This window comes from Natator depressus, chromosome 6 (assembly GCF_965152275.1).
Source record: "Natator depressus isolate rNatDep1 chromosome 6, rNatDep2.hap1, whole genome shotgun sequence".
Taxonomy (NCBI): domain Eukaryota; kingdom Metazoa; phylum Chordata; order Testudines; family Cheloniidae; genus Natator; species Natator depressus.
In genome coordinates, this window is record NC_134239.1 from 41,290,711 (window position 1) to 41,314,270 (window position 23,560).

The 23,560-nt window shown below is 37.4% G+C and overlaps 2 protein-coding genes across 17 annotated transcripts in view; one reads left to right on the forward strand and one right to left on the reverse strand.

Moving 5' to 3' along the window:
* The window catches only part of PAX6 (paired box 6), a 31,640-nt gene extending 29,881 nt beyond the window's left edge, over positions 1-1,759 (forward strand). For 5 of the 16 annotated variants that reach the window (XM_074955124.1, XM_074955122.1, XM_074955126.1 and 2 more), the window contains one exon: positions 788-1,751. In XM_074955124.1, coding sequence (XP_074811225.1) covers positions 788-873 — 86 coding nt within the window. In that variant the 3' untranslated portion in view covers positions 874-1,751. Of the gene's footprint in view, positions 1-787 lie in introns of all 16 variants that reach the window. The other 11 variants (XM_074955127.1, XM_074955131.1, XM_074955133.1 and 8 more) reach the window with 10 other exon arrangements.
* Positions 1,760-8,801: 7,042 nt separating this feature from the next.
* ELP4 (elongator acetyltransferase complex subunit 4) overlaps positions 8,802-23,560 on the reverse strand; it is a 263,256-nt gene continuing 248,497 nt past the window's right edge. The window contains exon 10 of the mRNA XM_074955138.1: positions 8,802-11,562. Coding sequence (XP_074811239.1) covers positions 11,431-11,562 — 132 coding nt within the window. The 3' untranslated portion in view covers positions 8,802-11,430. The remainder of the gene's footprint in view (positions 11,563-23,560) is intronic.

A 23,560-nucleotide genomic window follows, 5' to 3' on the forward strand; every position in this document is an offset into this window, starting at 1 on the left:
TGCTTAAAGGAAGTGTCCTTCTAATGAAGGTGCGAGAGAATTTTTCTCAGGATGGCCCTGATCTTGCCAAACATGTAGGCATGTGATTAACTTTATTACTATGTGTAGTCCCGTTGACTGTAATGGGATTGCTACTCATCGTAGTAAAGTTAATCATCTATGTAAGCGTTTGTAGAATTGGGGTCTACATTTGCAGATACTGTGGGGCAGAGTTTTAAGACATGAGGTTGTCTATTGGGCTGATCTCTTGTGGAGGCTTCAGTGTATTTATAATAAGGGAAACTAATTGAAACAAATGAATAAACTGTTGTAAACAGGAGCAAATTAGACACATTTCTGAGAATCAAAAGGATCGATGGTGAAAACTTTTTTATATGTTTTGGGCCAGATTCTCAGCTGGTGTAAATAAGCTGAGAATTTGGCTTTTTTTTAGCGTATGAAATGAAAATTTATTGGTAATAACAATTCAATGCTATAAAAACAATGAGGAGTCTGGTGGCACCTTAAAGACTAACAGATTTATTTGAGCATAAGCTTTCATGGGTAAAAAACCCGGACTCTTCATTGTTTTTGTGGATACATACTAACACGGCTACCCCTCTGATACTTAATTCAATTCTGTGTTCAGAGGACTTTTAAAACATACAAACAAATCCTAAGATTCTGTAAGTTGGTAGGTTGATTTAATACTTTCCAGAATACAAGAACAACTCTTTAAAACTGTAAAGTAGGAAAAATGTGTTGTATGTAGAAAAGCTAAAACACATATTTCCCACTCATTTTTCAGGTCTTATTTCACCTGGCGTGTCAGTTCCAGTTCAAGTTCCTGGCAGTGAACCTGATATGTCTCAATACTGGCCAAGATTACAGTAAAACATGTGTTAATTCCGTAAATGACTATATGGACAACAGTTGGATGTTCAGCAGTATTTTATAAAGGAAGAATGGCTCCTGTACTGCAACTGTGCCCTATTCTGTAACACATGGAAAAGACTTTAACATGGACCTTTGTACACGGAAGGCATTATATCAGTTGGAACAAATCTTCATTTTGGTATCCAAACTTTTATTCATTTTGGTGTATTATTTGTAAATGGGCATTTGTATGTTATAATGAAAAAAAAAGAACAATGTAGACTGGATGGATGTTTGATCTGTGTTGGTCATGAAGTTGTTTAAAAAAAAAAAAAGAGGAAGCCATGATCAACAAGCTTTGCCACGAATTTAAGAGTTTTATCAAGATATATCGAATACTTCTACCAATCTGTTTATAGATTATGGACTGATGTTCCAAGTTCGTATCATTCCATTGCATATAATTAAACCTGGAACAATACGCACTAGATTTATGTAAGAAAAATATCTGTTGGTATTTCCAAAGGTTGTTAACAGATGAAGCTTATGTGCAAACAAGGGGTAAGAGAGAACTTCAATGAAGAAAAGAGTTTGATAGATAAAAGGTAGATTGTGTCTTCGATATAATCCAATTTGTTTTATGTCAAAATGTAAGTATTTGTCTTCCCTAGAAATCTCCCAGAATGATTTCTATAATAAAGTTAATTTCATTTATATTTGACAAGAATATTCTATAGATGTTTTATACACATTTTCATGCATCATACATTTCTTTTTTGGTCGGCAAAAGTTAATTGTTCTTAGATATAGTTGTACTATTGTTCACAGTCCAATCATTTTTGTGCATCTAGAATTCATTCCTAATCAATTAAAAGTGCTTGCAAGAGTTTTAAACTTAAGTGTTTTGAAGTTGTTCACAACTACATATCAAAATTAACCATTGTTGATTGTAAAAACCATGCCAAAGCCTTTGTATTTCCTTTATTATACTATTTTCTTTTTAACCTTATAGTGTGGTGTTGCAAATTTTGTTACCCTATTAGGTTAACATTATATATTGACTAAGTGTTAGTCTGAATTTATTTTCAATTATCAGTATTTGAGGTCCTCAAAGAAATAACTTTATAGATGTTATGACTCAAGCATGCTGTAATTTGGGTTGAAAAGATTATAAATTCATCTAAAGTCAGCAATCTATACAACGGTCTGCTTACATAACTGTATTTATGGAAGAGGAAAACGTTTTCCAATTTCCATAGAGATTTATAATTAAGCGCTAAATGAACTCAACAATATAGCAGAATTTTCAATGGGGATTGGAAAACATTTTCCTCTTTCATAAATATATGTATGTTTATGAAATATATGTTCCATTTAGGATGTTTTTTAAAAGCAGCTGTGTTTGTAACAAAAGCAAAGTTCTTTTGGAAAGCTAATACCAGCCCTTTATACCTCCACACAGCATAATCTTAATGTAATTTTCCACTGAACCTATAACCTGGTTAATATCTCAACATGCTTTATGTGAGGGTTGCTAATGTGGATGTGGGTGGAGAGCGGCATGTCAAGAAATAATGAGAGAAGACAAATCAAGGCAAGAGAAGGCAACAACAATGCAAACTGTGACTGGCTAGCGAAAGCTAAAAGCCTTCAGTTGTTGGCAGCTAAGTCTAAATATTCTCACATCTATGAAGCTGCTTCATTGTAGTCCAGTTGTTACTTGCAATGCTGCAATGAAGAACAGATCTGGTGCTTAAACCCTTCTCCCCCCCCCACCCCACCCCCTGCCCAATTCACAGTGAGTTTTGAGCCTGTTTTATTTTGCAGGCTGCGCAGTCCAGCACATAAGTAGATACAGAAAACACTTCACTGTAAACTTTAACTAACTGAAATTGTGGTGCTGAGTGAATCACTACACCGCTGCCAGGATTAAAGGCATCTAAACACACAATCCTTTAGGACAATGATATGTTCCATTCAAAGCACAATATGATTTTTAATAAAAGAAAATTAAAAACCTGACAGGAGCAGAAATGTATGAAAGCTAAACAACATTAGATTAAATCCTCCTTTTGACTGATATTTGTCTATTACACTTAATATTTCTAATTGCAGAGAAGTTACCAGCTATAAAATACTGATTTAAAAGGGAGATTTTTCATTTAAAAATTCTATCATTTATACATTTCTGATGGCTACAGTTATTGTTTTTATATATGGATGGCTGCATACTTATACAGACTAAACTGAACCTTTGCGTATAACAATATACACAGTTTATGTGTGTGTGTGTATACAGACACACACATTTGCACACTCACACGGTATCTTGATTAGTAGGCCTAAATCAGATTACTAGGACTATAAATGCTAGCCCCAGCACCTGCAATTAATTGTGCATGGGATTTATTATGGGAGGTCAAATGAAGACTTTGTGAATCCCCTTTAAAAAGACATGACCTGCGTGTATATGGTGTATTTAATACTAGCTAGCCACACATATTTGCGTGTATATTATGTAATATATACAAACACATGCTCACACACACACATATATACATGCTAGGTGAAAGCTCGTACAGGCGTACTTTGTAAAGTGTAAAAAAGCTGAAAATGGCTGAGAACTTAAACATTGGCTGGTAATAGAATGAAAAGGCCAGTGATGGTAATATTTTAAACAAAAAGGGCTCTTAACCATGCTTGTAGCTGTTTCCATTGCATCACATTGACTCACCAGGCATTCTAGGCTGCAGAGTAACAACCCTAGAACCTCTCTCTCTCTCTCTCCATAACATGAGACTTGGAGCCATAGGGGGAAATGACTGGCATGTTTGCAGTTCCAAATGCCAGCGCATGGATCTCTCACTATCACATATAGTCTAATTCTCTTCTCACACAGGGTTTTGCACTAGTGTGTAGCACCACTGGCAATTCTCCTGATAGATGCAAGTATGAGCTCAGATGCGTATATCCTATATATGCTGTACAGCTATTTCTGTCTCTGTTAATGTAGGGTCACCAAGGAAGTAGAAACTGAACTGTAATGTGTTCTATAAGGACAGTCTATTCTCTCTTACTCTCTCTCACACACACACTTGCATTCACGCTTTTCAAGCTGAAGGACAGTTTACAACAGTTACATGTGAGAGTTTGGTTAACTATAGCATGGAGGCAACATTTCTGGCTCACGGGCTAGTTTTCCTGTCCCTGTAGATGGCGCAGGGGGTGGAGTGGGGAAAGTCCCTGGCTGCTGCACATTAGGGAGAAGTTAGGGCAGTTGGTCCCTGAGCAGTGCTTGCCTGGAAGGGCTGCTACGCTCTGTGCTGGGGGCACTGTGGGTTATAGTGCTCGCTGTGGAATGCACTGGAGGACATGTGTCTAGAGTCCTGTCAAGACCCTCTTCCCTAGGGTGGGTGGGGGAGTGAATACAACCTCTCAAAATGTGTGAGCTCTAATGCCAGTTCCTGGTTGCTTGCTCAAGGGCAGGCTAGACCTCAAAGCAACCCAAGTATCTAACTGGGCACAGAAAGCTTTCCCAGTATTTCAGAGCGAGAGAGAGAGTGTGTGTGACAGACGGAGAGAGAAAACATGAGAATTATGTGCTTCTTTACCAGGAACCAATAGAAAAAAGGAACTGACAAGTAGTGCATAAATTAAACTCTTCAGTGTGCTCGGAAGAGCATCTAATGACAATTTTCATTATCCTTAATGAATCCAAAATTTCACTTTATCCTTCTACAGATGTATTATCCAAGAAGATTGAAATATACTATAAAGCATCACTCAGCGTCACTCAGATATTTCTGTCAGCCTGAGCCAGTTCCCATTGAAATGATTGGGAGTTTAGCTATTGATTCCAATAGGAATATGTCTTTTCTGTGCATTGGCCTAAAACCCGCCCTGTATTTCATAAGGCCACCTTACATTTCATTTATTAGCCCATCCAGACGCTCCCATGCCATTTCTTAGTTACAGGCTCAAGCAGGAATCCGCATGTGAACACTGGCTTATTAATACTGTATGTTGTATTTCAAATATTCTGTTCTAGCTACGATACTGACATCTACAAGTGATAAGCATAATAACCCAAACAGTTTTACTATATAGGGTATATCTTTCAGGTCTGTGCCCTTTACAGACTATATACGTAAGGGAATCACTTCTGAAGCACACTGCTGAGATGCTGCTTTTAATTGTTTCTAAAAGGGGCACATGAGTCAAATGGCACCTATTTAAATGAGCCAGGAGGAGTCATGGTGCAATCCAGATTGTAAAACCTATGGTGGAGGTGGAGGTTGGGAAGGGAATTCCGCCATTACTTTTTAACTATAATTTCTTTATTTACATGTAGAAGGTGAACAAAATAATGCTGGATGATGTCAGATTGGTTTAAGCCAATCAGCGTGATATGAAGTACATTTTTCAGGAGGCAGCATTGTATTGCTGCAAACAACAGACTAGGACTGATAAAGAACTCGGTTAGCTCTTGTATCTATGCCCCCTCCTGGTAGTCAGCGCTCTTGGGATATTTTATTCTGATTGATTTATCATACGGCATTATAACTGAATAAAATGTACTATTTAATTTTCTCTAACAGCCACAAGCCTAGCTCTATTTTAAAGCTAAGCTTCTCTCTGCATTTCCTTGTTGGTAGTATAAAATTCAATGGAGACACTTAAAAATGCCTTATTTATTTTGCCAGTTCACTTCCACTTGCCCTTAACACCAACAGGAGTCAAGTACTGCTCCAAGTGCAGCTAAAGAGGCACTTCTGCTCCATCTCCAGCCGTGTTAGTGCTAATTCAGGCCCACAAGGTCATAGCACCGCCTTTCACTTGTCCCTTTCTTAAAAGGAAAACTGCATTTTGCTCAGCCAGGCAATCTGGAAAGAAAGGTTTTCATGACAATTGGCATGTCTGAGACTTCTCCTGGTGATGGCCCTTTTTTCAGAAAAGTGGCCTGGCAGGAAGGCATGTTCCATACCTTGTGAGTTTCAGATTGCGGGGCCAAAGGAAGTAGACAGAGTGCTTTTAAAGGACTCCTCATCAACAAGCGACCTTCTTGGTTAACGAACAGAAGCCTGCAAACCTGTTCCTAAATCAGTAGCTTTGGTTTTTAATCACAAATATAATACTTCTATGGTGGGGATTCTCCTTAAAGAAGTGGCGGTCATGGCTCACATGGGCAGGTGTGCAATGAGGTAATAATATGAGGTAGTAGAGTAGGAAAGCACAGCAGAATTGCTCCAACCTGATTGCTTAACTGAACTTTTTCCCAATTTAATTTTATTTCCTTGAACTTTCAAGGTTTTTTTTTTCTTGTTATCTATTTGTTTATTTCTATTGCAGAAATTCCCAGAGACTGGACCCCCATTGTACTAGGCACAGCTCAAACATATATGGAGAAACAGACCTTGCCAGAAGAATTTACAGTCTAAGGCCTTCATTTAGCCTGATTCATGTGGGTAGACCCCTGCATCTGTCCGGACCTCCATTGACTTCAACAGGACTCGACACAGGTGCCTGGGCCCACACACACATTTCAAAATTGGGACCTAAATTTTGTGGGTTTGTTTTTCGTTTAGAAGCGTAGGTATCTTGTTCCTACTAGGAAAGATGCTAGAGTTTAGCTTCGAGTTTCTTACTCACTTGAGTGTTAGCAGGAAAGGCACCTGGCTCACACTAAGGCAGTTCACATAGTTTTGACTAGTGTACATGGGTCCTAGTGTGAAGCCCAGACACCCCACTCACTGGACACTGGCCTCAGAAGCTGCACTGCGGCTGGGTCAAGTATTGAACCGAGGTTTTGTGAGAGCCCCAGCAAAGTTCATTTTTTCAGGTGCCTGGCAGGAACTGTAGCTTGCATTAAATCCCCCAGCAGAGGTTGCAATTGCTTCCAGGCACCCAACAGGCTTCACGTAAATTCTAGCAGTTAAAAATTGTAAGGGTTATGAACTGTTGTTTTTCCTCCCTTGGGACATGTGAGCTCCGCCAGCTGCACCAGCAGTGTTTGCAAATTCCTTTATTCCTGACAACTTCTCTCATGCAACTTACAGGCTCCCTTGCCTGTCCTGTGCTGAAGCCGAAAAGTTCTGTGAACAGATTTAACGATACCTCACAGAAGTAATACGTGGAAAAATTAGAGGATCTGGTTAGCAGAGAAACCAAACACTGCAAACAAATCTCTTGGGGCATGTTACAATTAATATCTAGCTTATAACAAGTGAACAGTTTAAAAATCATTCTTTGTCAGCCTTTATGCTAAATGTTTACTTTTTGCTTCCCTCTCTGCTTGGACAATTAAAAACAGTGAAATCTGCTTCGGATTTTTAATTCTGCAACGTTTGTGTTTCAAACACTACAGAGGAATGTTGGTGTGTTTTTAAAACCCCTCTTTTTTCAGAATTTGTTTTACATTTTGGAAACTGTCCTGTTTCAGGTTTGTGAAAAGCATGTCAATGGTTTAATTTGGGCTGAATTGAATTTGACAACTTTTAAATAATGTGGGGCCTAATTTGGCAGTCATGGCTTGAGCAAATCTCCCAGTGTGCCTGCTTTTTCTCTCTTATATTGGTTTTACACCAGCCTAACTCCATTCTCCCTGAGTTACAGCAGTGTAAGTGAGGCGAGACACAGGATCAATGCTCTCAATGGATATCTCGTTTGAGCAAGGATTGCAGAAGTAGCCCATTAAAATAGGGGCCATGATCTCAGAGCAGGATCTGCTAGGATTATACCTGTGCATTGATTCAAGTGGGCATAAGGGTCAGCTTTAGCATATGCCAAAGCAAGTTCAGGGCCAAGAACTACAGAAATGTAAAACAAAGCCAAAGAGCTCAATTTCATTGAGGTCAAATATCTAAAACAAGCTTGAAGCTTTTTGGCCACTCTGTTTTTTAATTGTGAGTGGACAATTTTAAAAAAAGAGAAAAGCTCCTTGTTTCCCGAAATCTCAAAATTCACAACCAGCTTGTCTGATTAATCTCAGACTTACTCTCTTCTGGTCTAAGACTAAGCCTATGAAACTTCAATCAATACAAAGCCTCCGGGTTGGCTTACTCTGGTTTTGCTCCATGGTAACAGACCAGTTTTCAATACGGGAATGATTAGGATATTTATAATTTATACCTTTGCAGTTTTCCCACAGTTGTGTTTGGAATAACCATTATTTTAAATTAAATTTTAAGGTGGAACCTTGTTGGTTTGTGTGTTATCACATGTATCAAATCTGAAGTAGTTTAATGTCCATTTTCTGGTGATAATAGCTATTGTTACAGAAAATTGGATCAAGCTGCATCTTCAAAGTTGCTTTACAAATTTCTTTACAAGTACATTTAAAAAAAGCTATAGTTTAATCTATCATCATATTCGCCTCACATTCCAAATACCTATATTTTGATAGCTTCAACACAACGTAAATTATATAAAGAATCCTTATTTGACATATTAAAGAGTCAACACTTCAAATTTCATTACTGCTTTCTTCACTGTTTGTCATAATTGTGCAAAGATCTGTTGGTAAGTTTGAACTGGGAATGCATTCAGCAGAAATCATATTGTCTCTACGGTCATGTTATATAACTAATATCAACCTCAATGCAAGAAGTATGGTGGCTTCAGCTTGAAGCCCACTGAGAAGTAAGTGGCTCAACTTTTTCTTTTTCTTAAAAATAACCTGAAAACCAAAACACTAAACTCCACAATCCATAACAGCTGTTCAGGAAAGGAAAATAACTATCTAAACGGAATTCTGAATCACCTTCATTCTCATAAAGACGTCCCAGCCAAATCAACACTAAGGATCTAGAGGAGGTGTGCATGGTGGAGTCAGCAATGGATAATGGCAGTCTGTGAAGAAACAGAGTCCTTCAAGTCAAGAACCCGATACTCCTCCTGCAGTAAAAACTATTTATTGGCAAATAAAGCCAGAGGCACAATCTAGTGGAATGTTTGTATACAAGGTTTGGAGGGTCATATACTAGACACATAAAAGTGAGTATGGAGAGTTTAATGTTATGACTAAATATTTTTATCCAATACTGCAAACCAAAAATGAGAGATAAGAAGTCTATTTGTGGATCCAGTGGAATGGTATATCATACACACTGTCAAATAGTAACATTATTTTACTCATCTGTTTTACTGGGCAAGCCAAGTCACAGCCATATATTGTTGTAACCAATACAATATTTTGGAAGAAAAGAGAGGAGAAATTTTGCTACATGTTTTTGCCTTAGGTGAACACTTTACATATGTATACTGTAAAACTTATTTCACACAGCATGTTCAGTGAATCAGAAAAACAAACAAAAGAAAAACCATTTAAATCTAGATTTGCAGGTGAATTTCCCTTTTACTTTTATTATTCCAAATACTTTTTTAGTTTCTGTGCTAATCTATTTTAGCACTTGAAATTGATGTAATAAATATTTATACATACATACAGTATTTACCATCTATTTTTAAGGCATACGTTAACTAGAAATTGGCTGTGAATTTTAGTGACATTTTCTGCCTGTGTGTTAAGTCAATGACCTATTAAGTATATTCACAAGCCATTTATATACCTGACGACTTCACATTTCAGATGGCTATACCATATGTTTCCTGTTACTTATTTATGTAAAGTGTTAATTTTGTTTAAATTATTTGAATTCAAATATTTAAACTACTTAATACTTTCTAAAGGTACAATTAAGCATTTGATGAGAATTTCTGCTCACTGTTACATATAATGCAAAAGGACAAATGATGTTTTTGAAATCAATGGTGATTTAAGTATATTGGTATAAAAATGTAGGTGTCTTTTAGCTTTATGAAACTGACAGATCCATTCTGAAACTTTGATTAAAAAAGGATTTGCGTTTTTAGAAATAAAAAAATAAAATTGGCCTATCTTAAAAAAAAAAAAGCAAGAGAAAAGAAATCCTGATTGTTACCACAAATGAAATAGCTGATGACAAAATAGTAGTCTTTTTGATTTTGATCACAAAAAATAAACTGGTAGTGACAGGATATGATGGATAGATTTGACATCCTGGCAAATCACTGTCATTGATTCAATTATTCTAATTCAGAATAAAAGCTGTATACAGTATGTGTTTATGCTACAGTGGAGTTTTTTAAGTGATTGACATTCATCATATTAGTTAGACAGTTTTAAAAGCTATGTCTTTGTTTTACACACAGTGTTGTCAAGAACAAATAAAGTAAAACCTGGATTGCATAAGAAAAAGCAAACCGTTTAATCAACTTTTCAGTTGGAACCTCGTCAAAAGACATTAACATTACTATATTGTATTAAAATGTTATTTGGAAAATCAATTTCACTCTAGCCATATTATATCCCATTATAAAGATTTAATTTTGAAATCATAAGATAATCTAAAATCTGGTCTGGAAGTTCCATGGAGGACAATATACCCCCTTTCAAAATGGAAGTCTGCTTCATAAGAAATAATACAAAACAATTTAATTTACAGATCAGCACTGCCTAGTATGCCAAATACAAAGTAATATATAGGAGACGTTTAAAAATATATTTAATAGTTTTCCATTTGGGTATATATACACACATGCACACACAATATTCATAAGTTCACAAAGAGTGTACATGATGGTATGGTAACATGAATTAGTTTTATTTTCTGTTCTGTTTTAGACCAACATTCTGTGATACTCTTCCCCAAGCTCCAATGCACTCTTCTGGTTTTCTAGCATTAATGTAGCTGTCAGTTTGAATTTCAATCTTGAATTATGTCTGTTGACATAATTTCATAGTGCTGACTTCAATTGTTTAGGATTACTGTTTTGAACTACACAAGGAAATCAATTCTTTTTTCAATGTTTAGTAAATTCCACTCAAGTGCATTTTAATACATTTATTAACCCATAAGGCAAACTAATTATCTATAATATATTCTTACTATGGAAAATTCTTTCTTTATCAATTTAATTCTTGACACAGTAGAACACATATGAAATACTGCAATGCATTTTTAAATGCATTGTTTAGGTACTCTGTAAAATAATGTCATATCTACTTTTGATTTTGACAATAATGATATTTTCAGATGTACACAATTATTTTTTCAAATAATAATAATTGTTAAATTTGGCTTTAAAATAAGATATGATGAGGAATTCCTTAATCTCATTTACTAATGTTCACAAGACTGTCTAATTTATATTTTACATTATAATCAATGTTTAATACAATCATGATAAACAGACACATTTAGCTTGTGAAAAACAACACAGTTGGTATTGTTTCACAAAGCATCTTGAACTTTAAAAATAAAAATAATTTTGATTTTTTATGAGAAGAACATTTTGTACATTTCCAGAATAACAGTGCAATGCAGCATTTTTTTTTAAGGTAACATGTTCTGTAAAAAAGCAAACAAACCACAAATGTCTTCAAAGAAATCAGGATGAGAAAACAAGGCACCATCTTACAATGTGTATTTTTAAGGACTGCTGGGTCAAATCATTAAGAAAAATATTTTCATAAGTCATTAACAGTCATAATTAGAGTGTCATATAAATCTGAGTGAAACTGCTAAGTAGAAATCACTAGAAGTCCAGGTGCTTCTTGCCTATGGCCATAGCACCACATCCTGAGCTCAGCAGTTTGGTGGATTCTGCCAGATCCTGTTTGCTTGAGCGGCTCACTGTGTCTGACAAGTCTGGAGGCAAATGCAGTCGCTATGGCAGGAGATTTTCAGGAGAGAGTGGGGGAGAGAAAGAGAAAGAGAGAACAGAACAATTGTAATTAAATTTGCTTTAGATAGCATATTTCAAAATGCACTCCTATTCTCTGCTAAGCAATATTTACTCTCACATATCCAATACTTGTTACAACCATTTTTCAAACTGGTATCCACATTGATATGTTTCAAATGATATTTTTGCAAAACATTGTTTGATTGGTTGGGTTTTTTTGCAAACTGGATTAGATTTTCCTCATAAAAATTTCTGAAGTGAAAATCCAAGTTTGTGAAATTGATCTAACTATGTAACTGTGGGCCTGATCCATCATCCCTTAAAGTAAATGGCAATTTTGCTTGAGTATTAACAGCAAGATTGAACCCTGTAATTGATATCTCATTACAATACAAATATTACCATATTTATTCTCTCAAACATTCTACACAAACAAATTATGTATTGTTACTGAGTTTAAAGGCAATAAGCAATATATCATTGATGACAGATATACTTATCACACTGATTATAACATAATATGAGAAGGTAAAGGCTTGTCTATCTACTTACTCTGTTGCCAAATCTTAATAATAATACTTTGTATTTCTATGGCATATTCCATCTGTGGTTCTTATAGATTTATACACTAATGCGAGGTAGTACACACTGCATGGGCAGCAGGTGAATGAGCCATTGGGGGAGGCTAGCCCCTGGCCTCTTCCCCCCTGCCCAAAGCCCTGCTCTTTCCCCTTCTCTTCCAACCCCGCTCCCTTGCCAGAGCCCAGAGCATCCCCCGGTCCCCGTGTGCCCCCGGCCGCAGCACGCCGGGTGGGCGGCACAGCCAGATCACCCTCAACCCCAGCCCTGGAGCACCAGGCGGGCAGCGTAGCCAGAACATCCCCAACCCCAGGCGGGCGGGCCTTCCCCAGCTTCTCTGCCATGGAAGAGCTGGAAAGGAACTGGGAGCAAGCAGGAGGGGGCCTGAGGGTGGAGCATGGGCAGAGCCATGCCAGGCTGTTTGGGGAGGCACAGCCTTCTCCAGCCTATGATACCTACTGCCCACGATGCACTGTTAAATCCACTTTACAGATGAGGAAACTGAGGTAGAGAGATTACATGGTTTGTCCACAGTCACACAGTTCTTGTTTAAGAAACCAGGCGCTATTTGTTCTCTCTTTCCTAATTATGTTAAATAAAAACGCTTTAACTCTGGTTCAGAGTTCTTTGAAATGGGATGTATGTGCTAGCTCTGATATTATTACTTAATGTTTGGAAAGCAAGGTGCAATCTAAAACTATGCTGTAGTTTTTCTGCCTATTTTGTGAATTACTGGCTCACTTTGTGGGTGATAGTGAACTAGTGAAACAAGTCATAGCGATTCAGAAGAGAGGTAACAGAATAACTTTTACATACATAGGGAAGTGATTTATACAATTGGCCTTACGAAAGGAGAAAATTCAATAGCAGGCAAAGGCTGACATCTGTGACTGTCCTGTTTAAATTTACAGTTCTCACAACAGCAGGATAGCAATGGCAGAGGTTGGTGGATGTTGTCAGACCCCAGAGATTTATGTACATTCATATTCACTGTTTTTCTGAGCTATGTTTTTCTTATATTTAAGCTGTAAGCTTTTAAATATATACATTTTTCCTTTATTCTGTACCGTCTTGACTTTTTTGAAGACTCTCCTTTACAGAAATGTAGGAAAATCAACAGAAAAGCAGCACCAAAAAAAAAAAAAAAAAAAAGAAAGAAAGAAGTTTTTATTTCAAATCTTAGAATCATGGAAACGTAGGGCTGGAACAGACCTAAAGAACTCATCAAGTCCAGCCACCTTTGCTGAGGCAGGATCAAGTAAACCTAGACCATCCCTGACAGGTGTTTGTCCAACCTGTTCTTAAAAACCTCCAATGATGGGGATTCTACAATCTCTCTTGGAAACCAGAGCTTATTCCAGAGCTTAACTACCTGTATGATTAGAAAGGTTTTCCTAATACCTAACCTAAATCTCCCTTCTTGCAGATTAAGCCCATTCATTCTTGTCCTACCTTCAGAGGACATGGAAAAGAATTAATCACAATCCTCTTTAGAACAGCCATTGTCGTATTTGAAGATTTATCAGGTCCCCACTCAGTCTTCTTTTCTCAAGACTCAACATGCCCAGTTTTCTTAACCTTTCCTCATAGGTCAGGTTTTCTAAACCTTTTATCATTTTTGTTGCTCTCCTCTAAGCTCTCTTCAGTTTGTCCCCATCTTTCCTAAAACATAGCACCCAAAATTAGATACAATATTCCCGGTGAGGCCTCACCAGTGCCGAGTGGAGCGGGGCAATTTCCTCCCATGTCTTACACACGACATTCCTATTAATACACCCCCAGAATGGTATTAGCCTTTTTTGCAACTGCATCACATTGTTGACTCAATTTCTGATCCACTATAGCCCCCAGATCTTTCTCAAACCAAGTCCCAGAAGCCCGAGTCAGCTGGCAGGGCCGGCCTCCGGTGTCTAGATGCTGTATAGACATACTCTAAGAGCACAGGAGAGACAGGCTCCCTCCTCTCAGTTCAGATGCCCAGATCTAGGACTGGTATGGCCCAAAGCAGCCCAGAATTGCAACTGAAGCATGTGTAGTGTGGACAGAATCTTCAGGGAATTTACCTGCTAAAATTAAAGAAGGGTCTACTAAACATGTGTGAACAGTATTTTTTCAGAGGCTTACGTCTTGGTGTATTTGAGTGGATTTTCACAATGCCAGCAAAAGGCACATCCCTGACACAAAGGCCACTTCCTGCCAAATTTCAAATCCCAGCTTCACAGAATGGGTACAGTAGAACCAGAATTATTTAACATGGGCAAAACAACATATGTTTCCCTAGTCTTGTTCTCAGAAATGCTTGAACTGTTTTGACTGAAATTTTCCAAAATAATGCAGCCAGAGGCAGACACCAGGCTTGGAAATTTTCAGCCCAAATCGTTAGTTTGCCAACATTATAAAAAATCCTACATTAAAAAAAAATTATTAAGTTTTAGTCAAGTACTCAAAAGTTAGGAAATTCCAGAATTAAGATTACCCATGCTACATTAATCATGCCCCCTTGTGTCTATATATTATGATACAGTCTTTAATTAAAAAATCACATTCTATTTTTACCCACATGGGTCATCAGCAGTGTTTAAACCAGTACCTTCAGAACTACAATGCAGCCCTCCTCCATCTGGGCTAAGGAAATAATTAGCCATAGTAGGCCATTATCATCTATATGGACCAGACCACTAGAGGGAACATGACACACATTGCCAGTGCCATAACCATTTGTGATACAGAAGTGGAATGGCTGGTGTCAGGATTCTTGGGTTCTACTCCTGGCTCTGGGAGGAGAGTGTGGCCTAGTGATGAAGGCGGTGATTGTAGGCAGCATAGCTAAGGACACAGTTTTGGCACATTCATTTTGAAAGGCGGTACATCTGAGTGCATAAGACTTTTCTTACAGACCAGGTTTCTATTCCCAGCTCTGTCTGAAATGACCTTTCAGTTACCTTATTTGTAAAATGGGGAGAATATTAGATGTGTGCCTCCTAAAGCTGGGATATGAGGATGCAGGACAGGTCTGCACTAGAAATGTTCCATGTTATAGTACATTTGATAAGGGCATGGTTTTTTAAATAACATTTCTATACCAGAAAAAGGCCTTGTGTTGATGCAATTATACTGGCTTTTGCCACTGTTTACTCAGGGAATTGATATAAGCTGCGTCTACACAAGGAGAATTTGCCAGTATAGCTAGGCTTCAGGTAAGGGTGCTGAACTGTACAGAAATATTAACACTAGTCAACAGACACAGTGAGACCAGAATCCCTGCTACAACACCCAGTGACTACAACGGGAATTGAAAACACCCAGAATTTCACAGGATTAGGCCCTAAGTGATCAACGGTAGCGTAAATGAGTTGCCCACACTCACACAGTGGACATAACAATTGAACACAAAGATATCTGATCTGAACACACTGAGTACAAACTTCTCTCAGATCTACATTGAGTGAGTCAGTGGCAAAATTAGGAACAGAACCCAAGGGAAGCAGGAGATCTTGGTGAGGGTCTCTAGGTGCTATTATTATACAAATAAATAAATTACAACTGACTTCTATTTATGTGATCTAACCACCAGACACATCCTTCTGCAAACCATGGTATATTAACACTTCCTTTATGGAAACAACCAATGAAATCTGATACTCTATAGTATGAATATTAAAATTTTGGCTCATAACGTTATTTTTTTCAAACTTGAAAAATATCTACTGTGGTTATATATATCATATGTAAAATGTAATTATTTTTCACTGGCTAGTTAAATATTAAAATATTTCAGAAATCATACAGTTTGAAAATATTTGACAAACCTGCATTTAACAGACTTACTTGAGGGCTGTAGGGGGATCATATATATGTGCTAGAAGATTGGTTTTTAGCAATACAATACTACAATACAAATAAAAATAGTAATTCTTGTTCAGATTACTCTGTGATCACCATTATAAATTTTAATATAAGTAATTAATTTTGATATAAAGAAAAAAGACATTGTCAAGCTGTCTGGAGTGGCTGAAGAGTGTGAGTACAGGGCAGACTGTTCAGAAGCAAGGGACAAATCCCAAACTGGTTGTGAATTTTGTACTTAGATTTCACCAACCAAGTATCAAGTGTAAATTCCTCAGGCATCAAAACAGCCTAATCATGAAGTCACAGACAGTCCCCTGGAGTACTCCAGTCTATCTTGCCACATAGGCAAGCTTGCCTTTATGATAGATGGTCCGTTACACCAAAAATTACAACAATATTCAGGTAATTCTCAATCCCAAAGGACTTAACCTAGGTCAATTGCCTTTTAGATCTTACACCAAAGACAATGCTTGTATCCAATCCTATAATAAATTAACTAAAGATTTATTAATTAAGAAAAAGAAATGAGAGTTATTTACAAGGTTAAAGTAGGTAAACACATATATACACAAATGAGTTATAGTCTTAGGTTTCAAAAGGTAATAGAAGATTCTATAATAAGAGAGCTCTATATAAACAATGAGGAGTCCGGTGGCACCTTAAGGAGTAACAGATTTATTTGAGCATAAGCTTCCGTGGATAAAAAACCCACTTCTTCAGATGCATGCACTTCTTCTTCTTCTTGATGCATCTGAAGAAGTGGGTTTTTTACCCATGAAAGCTTATGCCCAAACAAATCTGTTAGTCTTTAAGGTGCCACTGGACTCCTCGTTGTTTTTGTGGATACAGACTAATACGGCCAGCCCCCTGATACTTAGAGCTCTATATGTCCTTCAGGGCTAACTTAGACTAAGCACTGAGGATCTTTTGCTTATGCTTAGTAATCCTTGCCCTCTCAGAGTCCAAGCAGCATAAAGATACAGTGTCTTCTTGTCAGGGCTTTTTTATTCCCTTCCCCCAGGGTTCATGTTGATGGGACGAGTCCACATACATGTCTCCTCTTCATGGGTCTGCGGAAGGAGCAATCAACAAAGTCTTTTGTCCTCTGATGTTCCACATTGGTTTGTCTGGTGTCTATAGACCTTTTGTTGGACAGGAGATAACACCTCCTGTGGCAAACCAGTATTTCACAGTTGATAATACTTCTCTCCTGACTGGTTAAGTAAACACTTAAATATTACCTTATTACATGGGATACAGATATTATAAGTGAGATTAATGCATGCAGCAACTCACAAGCATTTCATAAAGTATAAACACTATTTTAACAATATTAACAGGTGAGCTGGACTGGTTTCCAGCTACGTATTGGTCAGGGTTCAGTTGAGGCCTAGGAGGCTTTGCATGAGCTGGCATACGGTCTGCCAGTTTCACAGGCATAACATGCAAATCACCAAAACTCATCACAAAAGGCGGTGGGTTTGATTTGCTTCTTATTATCCTACCATAAGTTAGGAGTAACGCCATTGAAATTAACAGACTTATTGTACTAATTAACCATTACATTTGGCTATTACCAAGATAGCCAAAATTTTGAAGTTTAAACTTTTTGGCAATAAGACGACAAACCAAACCAACAGTTGTTCTCTTTATTTGGGTCTATGACCCTAAACTTGGACAAAAAAAAATAAATCCCATGACTCACTACGCATCCGATGAAGTGGCTCAAGAAAACTTATGCTCAAATAAATTGGTTAGTCTCTAAGGTGCCACAAGTACTCCTTTTCTTTTTACACCTCACAGTCATTTTCAGTCACCAGTGGACTGTGGAGTTTTGGGTTATGGGAAAAAACAAGTGGAGAGTTTTAGGTGTTGTGAAATAGGATGAAAGGGAGGGGCACTGGCTGCTGGATAAGGAGGAACAATTGAATTCTTTCTCAATTTTTCTCTTTTTGAAAAAGAATTCTTACCATTTTATAAACACAGGCTGAGAAATATCTACTTCCCATTCTTCTTAGACTGTACTTCCTTGTTATCTCCTGTTTCCTCTTCTGCCTCTCCTTTCTCACCTATGGGTTGTTATGTTTTCCCTCTACATCCCTTCTCTTTTATCTCGTTATTAGCGCCTAGGAGCTCTAGCCCCCATTGACTAAGACCCCATTGTGCTAGGCACTGTGTGAACACAAAAAGACAGTCTCTGCCCCAAAGAACTTACAATCTAAGTATAAGACAAGAGATAACAGATGGCTACAGACAGACAGATGTGGAGAGTACAAAGAAACAATGAGATTATATTGGTCATTATGGTAGACAGTGGTGTCAGCACAATACCAGTCTAATCGTTGTCAAGTTTTTTGTAGGCATCATGGAAAAAGGGAATTTTAAGAGGGGATTTGAAGGACGATAATGAGGTAGCTTTGTGGATGTTTATGGGAGTTCCTCCAAAGCATGAGGGACAACACTGGAGAAAGCATGAAGGTGCTTGTTTGAAAATTTAACATGTGGGCAATGGAGGCTGGCATCATTGGCTCATTAGAGGCAGAAACTGACATCTTGACAGTGAATGAGAGATGACAGGTTGGACGAGGATAGCCAAGAAGGACCTTTAAAGTGAAGAGAAGCATCTTATGTTTAATACAATAAAGGGGGGGAGCAACTTGAGTAATGCAAATTGACAGGGATAATGATAAAAATTTTATGTTTATATAGCACCTTTCACGCAGAAGGATTTTTAAAAAGTACACACACACATGCTGTAGGAATCATCTAATGTGCCACATAAATCCCTTAGCCTCTGAGCTGAAGCATGGTAACCATTTAATTACACAGGAATATTACAAAACAATAGAGAGCAGGATGTGAAGAATATTGTGTGAAATTCAAACCATGGTAGAATGTCAGAGAGGTAAAATTACCAACCTGGAGTTTGGCAGGCACTCTGGGGCTAACACTTCCACTCTGGCAAAAAAATTCCATGGATCTTTAATTTGCACAAGTGATCAATACTTCCACTTTATAGCTTATCTGAAACATGACACCTCCAGAGGTAGAGCCCTCTCCTAATATTATGTATGAGACATTGGTTCTGTATCAACTCAGAGGGAACCTACTGAATCAGGAACACCCCTTCCTGTGCCACCTGGAATTCCCTTTGAGGTACCGTCTCCATGGCCCTGATTCTGCAATGATCTCTGTATAGGCAGACCCCCAAGCCCACGTAGAGCCCCATTAAAATTGACCACATCCAACTCTGCACATCAGGTTTAAGCATGTGGTGGTATGGCTATGGGTTAAGAGACCAGCTACTATGCTCTGGGGTGAAATCCCAACCCTACTGAAATTAAGGTGAGTTTTGCCATTGACTTCAATGGGGCCAGGATTTTAACCCCATTCTGCACCGCAGACTGCAAAACAAAATATATCCAAGTGTTTAATAAGTTTCACTTTTGCAGTTCCACTCAGAAAGGAGCTACACAGGACCACAGGCAGGTCAAACTTGCAGGCAGGGTAGATGTGGAATAGGAAACATTGGGCTCTTTGTAGGATGACTAGGTAGATCAATGTAGATATAATTTACATGGAGCTATAAATCAAAAATCAAAGCATAGATGAACAGTGAAGTTTCACTAATGTTTAGTTAGCACACAATAATTTCTAAGGCACACTGTCAATTTGAATTTTTTGAAAGCCACTAATTATTAAAAATTCTAGTTTCTGATATAGTATCCTTTAAATAGTATGGCCACAATTCTTCTCTTTCAAATTATATTTCATAATTGTTTTCCACTTCCCTGCCAATGTTTATAAGGATATTTTCATCAAGGGAGAGTGGATGGATCCAAAAACAACACTGTCAAATGTACTCAAGTCTGCCGTGTGCACTCTTGCCTGCCCACTAGCCTCTTTAACAGCAGCACTGAGGTAAGGCTTCACAACTTCTACATTCTGCCCTGGGACCCAGAAGGAAGTGCCAGGGAGAGAACAATGTTCCTTACTACTTCCGCCTCTCACACAGGCTTCCGTTGCTCCCCAGCTCAATAACCTTGCATAGCATTTTTTTTAAAAATCACAGATTCAAGAATTATTTAACGGATAAGAAACTTTCAAGTCTGCACTTCTGCCTCAGATGGTCAGCATGACTCATACCTTACTTTTCCCTGACCATGATGAATGAATGAATATTCTAGCTATTTCTTAACAGAGGTGAGCAGAGGAGCGGAGTAACCATGATTACATTCTGCGAGGAGCACACATTGGCTGGCTGAAATGGCAAGGTGCAATGACTGTCTGCAAAATATATATGATCAGAAAGTATCACAAAACTGCCCTCATTCCTATACAGAGATCTGCAGCACGAGAAGCAGGTCATGGTCACTTCATGCTTGGAGCTGCATGGGGTCATCCTATACACTTAAACATCTTTTAAATTTTTTTAAAATTAAAAATTCAAAAACAAATCTGTTGGTGACTAAGGAGGTGAAAAAAAACCCCTCAACCCTCTCAGCCAACAATACACAGAGTCAATCTGGAGAAAAGTGCATGCTCAGCAAAATATTCCTTCCTGGACTCCAAAAGAGAAATGGGCTGCTTCAAGCACAACATTAATACCATTTAAATGTATTAAATCCCATACAGTCACCTGATTTTTCATTACACACATTCATACTACTTGACTCCACTACCAAGTGGGATTGCATTCCATCTGCTTACCGTTCTTTGTAAAAACAATACATCCTATTACATGTATCCCCTCTAATTTTATACCTTTGCTCCCCAGTTCTAGTCTATCCAACATCCTCAATTAGATTATCAAGCTCAATATTTTAACAACCCTCACTGCTTTAATTACTTCAGGCATGTCACCTCTTAATGTATTTCAAGATTAAATAATTCTAATTTGCTCAATATCTTTTAAATCATTATTAATTATAACATTTAAAATATATATAGTATAACAATACAATACCTCTGACTAATGTGGTTGGAAATATTTTATAGTGGGGGCTGTGCTACTCAGTAACATTTGGCATATCTTCACTTAAATGAAAAACATAGCATTCCAGTTTTTGGCTGCAGTTTGCCAAAAGCCATTGTATGTCATTGGTTTATGGACTAGAGCTCCTGAATGAAGTTTACATGATGTCCTGATGTGCTGTATTTTGCATTTCTAATTGGTGTAGCTAAAGAATAGATAAAAAATCCATAACAGCCACACATCTCAGGAGCACATTATTTCCTACCACAGTCAATAATCTATACTTATTGACTTACCACCAAATCCATCTCTCTCTTAGCAAGTGCAACAAACAATTTATTGTTTTTTTGTTTGCCAAACTGTATCGACATCTCTGGCTTTAACACAGAATACATGCAGATGAGGATTTACATTTTCTCCAGGACAGCAGAGTTTGGTTCATACAAAGATTTGATATGGAGGCTGCTGTCAACCTTCCTCTTAAGTTGTTACAACGTCAAGATTTAGTAGAGTTTTACAAAGATTTTTACAAAGATGCATTAACAAGATACATCATAACAGCTCCTTTTAAGTCAACATACTATGTCAGTGCAATGTCTGTTGCCAAGTTGTCCGTGTGTACTTAGACTACAATGCATATGTACATTGTGGAGCATTTAATTATATTTATATAGGATAAGGTCCACAAAGAAGTAACATAGCACTGATCTGGACATATTGTTAAAAAGTAAGATTTACAACAATTTACATTCAAATCTCACAATATCACCCGAAACAAGATGTAAAGCATTGACAATACCACACAGATTAAGAACACTTACTTAACAGCTAATGATGAACTGCGTTTATTTTTAATGACAAAAGAGTAACATCATGCAAGAAATTCCAAGCTCACACTGCACTAATTATGAGTCATGTCATCCTACTCAGGCCCCATCAAGACTACAACTATAGCTTAGCCCTGGGGCCCAGTAACAACACAGCTGTCTCTTGACCTACTTACACATAGTTATTAGTGTGGACAGTACTTAGCCATATCCCTATAAAGGGGCTAAAGCTGTGAATAGGCCTGGCTTTTAACTCAATTCTGGGACCCTGTTATGTCCTGTCCACATTACAAGTTTTAATATTATTTTAACTAGGTTAGGGAGCATTCATGTTGTAATCAGGAGCCCTGACTCACTTATAGTTGTAGTGTAGATAACCTTTTTACTATTCAGGTAACTGTAACTGATTATACAAATGATTATACACAGCAGTTCTAGCATATAAATAAATAACGATTTTTTGAGAAGCAGCATAATCTGAACAGCCATAATGAATTATTGTTAATATCAGCTGTTAAGAGAGAATATTTCCCCTGAGAATAGTTGATAGACATATCTTTACCTACATATCATAGTCCACCTTGTTAATGGCATACTGTTAATATGAAAATATTTTTTTTAAAAAATATTTACCTGTATAATTAACAACACTTTAGACTATTAAAATTAAAGGATTTAAAAAAATTATTTAGTTTTCACCATTTGTGCTGCTTCACACAGACTATACAATGAAAATAAGTCATTTTCACTTTCGTTACTAGGACATTGCAGTCCTGGTTTAGGTTTAAATAATGACAACCTCCCCCCCACCCCCAAAACCCCATTTAATAGACATTAAAAAAATATTCATGACAACATTTTCTTTCATAATAGGTTTGTAAAATCTTTTAAAGGTTTTTTTTGTAAAACTTATGAATCTTGATTATAGTATTTGACTCTTTACTTAAACTTTGCAGAGTATATGCTTTAGGGATAAGATAAGGTCATATATGAAACATTTAACATTTAAATTCAAGCTGTGTTGGATTAGTCAGATAAATCACATGGTATTGTTTCTACTTTCTGACCAGATGAGTATGCAAATATTTAAGTGTGAATACCCATGTGGCAATTTAAAAGTTGATTTATTCAAATATTGGCTTATACGACTCTGAAAATCTTTCCGAGAGCATTTGTATCAATTAAATCCAATTGTTTGTGTGTTTGTGGAAAATGAACCCTGAAGCAAGATGGCTGAAGAGAATTCATTAAAAAAATTAAGCACTCCCCTACAATATGGAGGGGTTGGGAATAGCAAGCACACAAATGACTATGCTGGTTCTATGCCAGTTGGGGATTGCCTCATGCCAGAAGAATCTTCAGCTACCCATTTAGGGCCTGATTCAAAACCCACTGAAATAAATGCAAGTCTTTCAACAAAGATCAGGGCCTTATTGTGCTAGGAACTGTACAAATACATAGTAAAATTCAGTCCCTGTCCTGAAGAGCTTACAATCTAAATAGACAAATGAAGAAAGGTATAACATACGTGCAGAGTGAAAAATGTCATCGTTTGCAAGTCTCATGTTAGAGCCACAAGTTTTTTGTTTACTTATTCTTAACGTTTTTTCATTGAGTTTTTGTTAGGAGAGAATTAGCTAATCAAAAAGACAAAAACAGGCACACTGAAGGGCGGGAAGTAAATGGAAAAGAGGAGGGGAGAAGAGGGAGTGACGGAAGGATGGAGGGTAATAGTTAACCTGAAGTGAAA